Source organism: Haliotis cracherodii, unplaced genomic scaffold (assembly GCF_022045235.1).
Source record: "Haliotis cracherodii isolate W230 unplaced genomic scaffold, xgHalCrac1.p SCAF_14, whole genome shotgun sequence".
In the NCBI taxonomy this organism is placed as follows: Eukaryota; Metazoa; Mollusca; class Gastropoda; order Lepetellida; family Haliotidae; genus Haliotis; species Haliotis cracherodii.
In genome coordinates, this window is record NW_027266269.1 from 34046834 (window position 1) to 34052833 (window position 6000).

The 6000-nt window shown below is 37.5% G+C and overlaps 1 protein-coding gene across 2 annotated transcripts in view; it reads left to right on the top strand.

Annotated features, from left to right (window-relative positions):
- Window positions 1-3809, top strand: part of LOC139461205 (ras-related protein Rab-27A-like) — a 74618-nt gene extending 70809 nt beyond the window's left edge. For both annotated transcript variants that reach the window (XM_071242803.1, XM_071242804.1), the window contains exons 5-6: window positions 119-346; window positions 1783-3809. In XM_071242803.1, the coding sequence (XP_071098904.1) occupies window positions 119-346; window positions 1783-1978 (424 nt within the window). In that variant the 3' untranslated portion in view covers window positions 1979-3809. The remainder of the gene's footprint in view (window positions 1-118; window positions 347-1782) is intronic.
- The last annotated feature ends 2191 nt before the right edge of the window (window positions 3810-6000 follow it).

Consider the following 6000-nt stretch of genomic DNA (forward strand, 5'->3'; position numbering starts at 1 on the left):
GCCTCACTCAGCATTTTATCAAAGTATTGATGTCATAACAGTTATAGCCTGAGGTCATTTGCAATCAGTTCTGTTCTTGTAATTTCCGAAATCCTTGTTACTCTGCTTTTGTTTCTAGGTTTCGAAGTTTAACGACAGCGTTCTTCCGTGACGCGATGGGCTTCCTGTTGCTGTTTGATCTGACGAGTGAGCAATCCTTCCTCAACATCCGCAACTGGCTGACCCAGCTGCAGACCCACGCCTACTGCGAGAACCCAGACGTGGTGCTGCTGGGAAACAAGTCCGACCTCGAGGACAACCGCCTCGTATCGGAGGACCGCGCCAGGGAGATAGCAGACAAATACGGGTAAGTGTGTCAGCTCCGTCAGTCTTGAAGCAGCTTTGTGTTCAGGCCTACCAATGGAAACCAGCGGAGAGCATCCTTACTGTAGAATATGTAGACACTTTAGATAGAAATAGCCACAAATTACGAACAACACACAAGCCCCATAAACTTTAACAGTGATTTTTCAAATTGTTCTGTGCCAAAAAAGTATCCGATAATACACAAAAGTGCTGCCACCTAGCCCAGTTATGGTTGTCATTATTTTGAAGATATATAGTAAAACCTACAATTGAAATAACACGATATCAGAATATAATATTCGTAGTAAAATAGTAATTTAAGATAGTATTTTTTCTGTGATGTTATTGGGTATGTTTTGGCGTAATCACCAGAAGATTGGGAGAACATGTGGTAAAGCTGATTGCTATTTCCTGCTTAGTTTACGAGGCAATACACACAGTTATTTTAATCCCTGCATACAAAACAATGCCTAGCTTATTAAGAAATACAATCAAAATGGTAAACTACATGTCTGGTGATGTTTAATCGCAAATTTCACATTTTCGTAGACAAAGTTGTTATAGCATTGTTTATTCACTTGAGGCAATGTGATGTCGTTTTTTACCAACAAAACAAAGAGTTCGATGAAAGTGTCACCCATACATAAGCCAAACCCTTTCTACAGAATCTTTTTTCTGGTCCTCAAAATTTGGCTTATCTACGGTCATTTACGGTAGTCTGCGTCGTAATGATTAAAACCCACCACATTTTCACTAGCGACTGCAAGTGCAGACGAGGTTTGGTGCGGTCTGCATGATTTACTGTAATTGTTTCCATTGCTGAGTATTTTTGATATTACCCAGTAAAGTAATGACATAAATCCTGCTCGGGATCCTGCAGGAAGCTGAAGCACTCTAAGTCCCCATCACCCCCAGCGGCCTGTGTTTTAAACTGTATAAATGATATCTGTTTTGCCCAAATATATTTGACAAATTTGCATTTAAATATACCGTATTCGACGTAATAAGCGCCCAGGGCTCTCTCAAAATTAGAAATAGGGGGCTCTTATTAGAATATTATTTTGGTGGAAAAACAGAGTTGAAAGATAAATTTCATGGTTTATGCTGACGGCCTGACTGTTTATATATGACAGATATATTTTTTCAGAATTTAATTGCCCATAATTAAGGGTGCATAAAACACACACGAGTGCGTATTGTACACGAATAAATAAGTCTTGCGTACATTGATCAATTGGAAGGGTTGCTAATTGGGATTGTTCACTTGCCAATATATTAGCAAATGTCGCCATGGGTGCATATTAGAGCGGGGCGCTTATTACTCGAATACGGTAAATGTTTATTCAAGACTCACTTGTGTATATATCTATCAACTTGTTCTTGTTGCTGTATGGCTGAAATAACTCCCTCACATGCTCCTCTGAATTCTGTTTCAAGCCTCCCGTACTTTGAGACGAGCGCCGCTACTGGCCAGAATGTTTCCAAGGCAGTGGAATGCCTCTTGGATATGGTCATGACACGAATGGAGAAATGCGTGGACAAATCTCAGCTTCCCGGCAGTCGAAACAGAAACGGACACGCGTACGGACAGCATGACACAGACGACTCGGAAGGAGGAGGCTGTGCATGCTGACATATGACTGGTCGATAGTGGTTATACTCTCATCTGATTGGACTAGGGAAGAAGATATGGTCTGAGATGCTGATTCGCGATGATTGTGTGTCGAGGGATTGTCGGGATATAACACTAGTTATTCACTGCTGACTGTGATGTTAATACTTGTTAAATGCCTATCACTATATATGACCCATAGGTTTGATTTATGATGTATTATTACTGCATGTTTGAAATTTTATTTTGCATTTTTTTTTGTATTTCTGGAGAAAATATTGAATGTGAAAATATGCATTTTTTAATGTTCAGTATCAACATTCTGAGTGTAATGATGTTTTGCTGTAGTTTCACTGAAAGCATGAATATGTTTGTCTTGTTAATAGTATTATTATTTTATCATATGTTTGAAAACTTGTTAATTATAACTGTTGACTCATCGTTGATTGTCCAGTGTAGTATCTGTAATGATAATGATAATGATAATTGTCCTGGGCTCATTCACCCGTAGCTGGGGCGGTCGGGTTAGCTCGTCACACCAACGACCCAGGTTCGATACCCGACATGGGTACAATGTGTGAAGCCCATTTCTGATGTCCCCCCACCGTTATATTGCTGGAATATTGTTAAAAGCTGCATAAACCATACTGACTCGACCACCCCCAGCATCGTTTTGAAAGGGACGTCACCAACCCCACTGCTCCCTCTCCAACTTAGCACAGAATTTCTCTCACTCCCATTAGGCTGATTTAATTGAATAGCATTTTATTTGTCATGCTATTTGAGTCGGACTCAAACCAAGGCTGTGATAGCGTATAGGTCCAGGGTGTTAATTAGATGTGATGGGAGGTACAAGCGATGGATGCTGGTGACTACAGTGTACTGTATTCGACGTACTAAGTGTGTATACAAAAATTCAAACAAGATCCGTGATCAGGCTCAGAGGCTTGATTGACTGTGTGTTATCGTACCCTGATGGCGTGGATTGTTGCTCACGATATCAATCACTAGATTGTGTGGTCCAGACTTGATTATTTAGACTTGTTGTCATATAGATGGTATATGGCTGAGTGCGGTGTCAAACAACAGTTATCTGTGTCTACATAGAGCAACTGTCCCTCTCCACATGGCAATCATGTTTATGGTCCAACAGTAGCAAAGTGTGGTTTTTGGATATTTAGATTGGTTTAAAGTTTAGATGCGTTTGTTATTTGCTCATTTATTCGTAAATTCAAACATGCATTGAAGTTGTTTGCAGTAAGGTGTTGATTTATTCAGTTCATATTTTGTAACATGCATAATATTTTGTTTCATAGGGCCAGATGTTTAAAAAAATCAGTTTCGTTAATGGATTTTGATAGTGAAAAATTTGTTTGGCAGAAAATATATAATATATAGTGCATTGTTCAGGATTTGTACTCTTCTATAAGTATGATTTGATCAGAAGGTGATACAAAATATATCGATACCAAATTTTGGTCGGTTTGGATTCTTAAAAATATTTTTTGAAAGCTAGGCTTCAAGAGTTGTCTCCCTTACATCCATATGTACACTTTATTTTTCACTTGGATCAGTGTTCAAAGATGTATTGCTTCTGTCCCCTATAAGGAAACATTATTAGGAAAACTAATAATTCCAATTCCACATTTTTGATAATTGCCCAAAGCCACATAGATACTTTGCTTCAGATGCTATTAATGGTGAATCTGCCGTTAGGTGATAATATGTCCATAAGTCAGTTAAAAATTATGCCACGTTTACATAAATCATCCCCTTGAAACTTGCCTTTAAAGAAAGTTGAGGATCACCCAATTCTATATTATTACCATAGTGATGGTGTGACGGATTAACTGTAGTACGTAATATGAAAGAATCAGGTGATCCTTAACTTTTTTAGGAGTATGTGTAGATTCTGTGTCACGTTGGAGTCCTTCAGTACCATTTTATCTTTGTCTTTGTTATAGCTGAAGGGATTAATTCTTTAACAACTCTGTCAACATAACATCAGTATATGGTGTCACTCTTTGATAATATCGTGTCCTTAATAGGCTAAATAAAGAAATATTCTTGGTTCTCAGACACCGGCCACATCATCATAAAGTCCGCATGTTTCGTTTTTATTTCCATTTTCCAAAAATTAAAAAATCCTGACACTTAAAAACAATATAAAACACAGTTGCTTCCCTTTATATTGCTTGTTATGGTCATGGTGACAATAGGAGTTTGTTTGTATTTATGTAGAGAGGCCCTTTCCCAGGTTGATGCTACAACTGTTTATTTACATACAAGTTTGGTCAACAACAAAAAAAACAAAAAAAACACAACCTACATGCACTATATTTTCAAAAGTCATTGCCTGGGAACGAATTCTTTTATTTTTTGAAGCCATAGATATTGTGTGTGAAATATTATGTATCATTCAAGCCTATAGTTAAAACCCTTACATACATCTAAAACATTACTGCATCTATTTTTAAATCTCAAAATGTTAACTCATTTGGGGAAAAACCAACAGAATGATGATTAGATGAGTGAAAAAAAGTTGTTACCCAATGAAAAATGTAATAACCCAATTAAAAGAAAAACCTTTGAGTAAAAAGTCAATTGCTCAAAAAGTTATCTGGAGCTCTGAGTCCGAAACGATTGCAGATTACCAGTAGTTGGATTTGACTAACGGTGATTAACCCAGGTGAGGTCCAGCAAGATCTATTTGTATATATATCGTGTATCGTGTATATGTTTGAAGATGTCCCTCTGTACATGTATTTTCTTAACTATGCTAAATATTGTTATATTATATGCTGTGTTTACATTTTCTTACAAATTCTACGACATGATTCCTATTTTTGTATGTTTCTTGTCTTTGTTGGGTCTTTGTATGTGTGATCGACTGCATGATACGCACCAACAAACAATCTATATCACAATGTAAATGATATTTTAAGGGACAACTAGTTATTTACATTGCAGAATAGCCCCAAAACATTAGACAGTGTCTCCAGTAGCTTGGGTAGAGTACTTTAGGAAATACTTTGAAAGAAAAAATACTGAAATCATATAAAAATCCTTTTTTTATCAATATTGGTAGAGTCCATACTTGTACAATCCAAATAAATATATGGTCCCTGAAGATAGAACTGTGTCTTAACCAACATGTGATTACTGTTATGTTGTTTGTTAAACAATATTGTTTGGGGAAGTTGTTCTTTTAATATGAATGTGTTCTTTGTGACAATTTTTGCATGAATTCTGAATTGTGTTAAGTATTGTTACCGAAGTGATAACACACAATGAGTTATATTGTGGACTTGCTGCAAAGATGTATCGCTACAAGCCACCTTAACAATCCATGTTCCGCACCGTGAGATTTCCCGCAATTGTACCTGCTGCCAATCATGTGACAAAGCACACGTTATTATTACCTGTGTCCTTCAGAGCAGACATGGTGAGAAACTTTTCAGCCTGTCTACACCCCGCTTGCAGCGATAGAAACTAACATTTTTAGTCCACTAGTCCTTACAATGATAACAAATAGCAAAACCCTAAAAAATGGCAAATTTCTACTTGTCCTTAAGATAGCTTAGCTATTGGGCAGTTTGGCAAGGAGAATAGGACTAGTGCCAATTTCTAATCCTTGGGACCTGGCTCCGAACCTCTGTTAGTAACCAGCTGGTAATTATGGATATAGACAAGGACATGAGAAGTGGAAATACTCAACGATGAGTTTGACAGTAGCCATTTTGTCCTGCAGCATGTCCTTTGTCACGTGATCATCGAACAAAGTGGAAAGTCCAGTCTGTGCTCCCTGTGTTATTGTGATATCCCTGTTGATATATTCCATCTTGCTCAAATGTAACCGCTGCCACTCTTCCTATTTCTGCCCAAAGTGGATGGAATAAAGAAGCAGACCAATTAAGCCGTTATTACATTGGCTTTGTTGGTATTCTCATATGTTGGTATTCACATGGTGATATTCACACATTTTGGTATTCATATGTGTTGGTATTCCCATATGTTGGTATTCACATGTTGGTATTCATGTT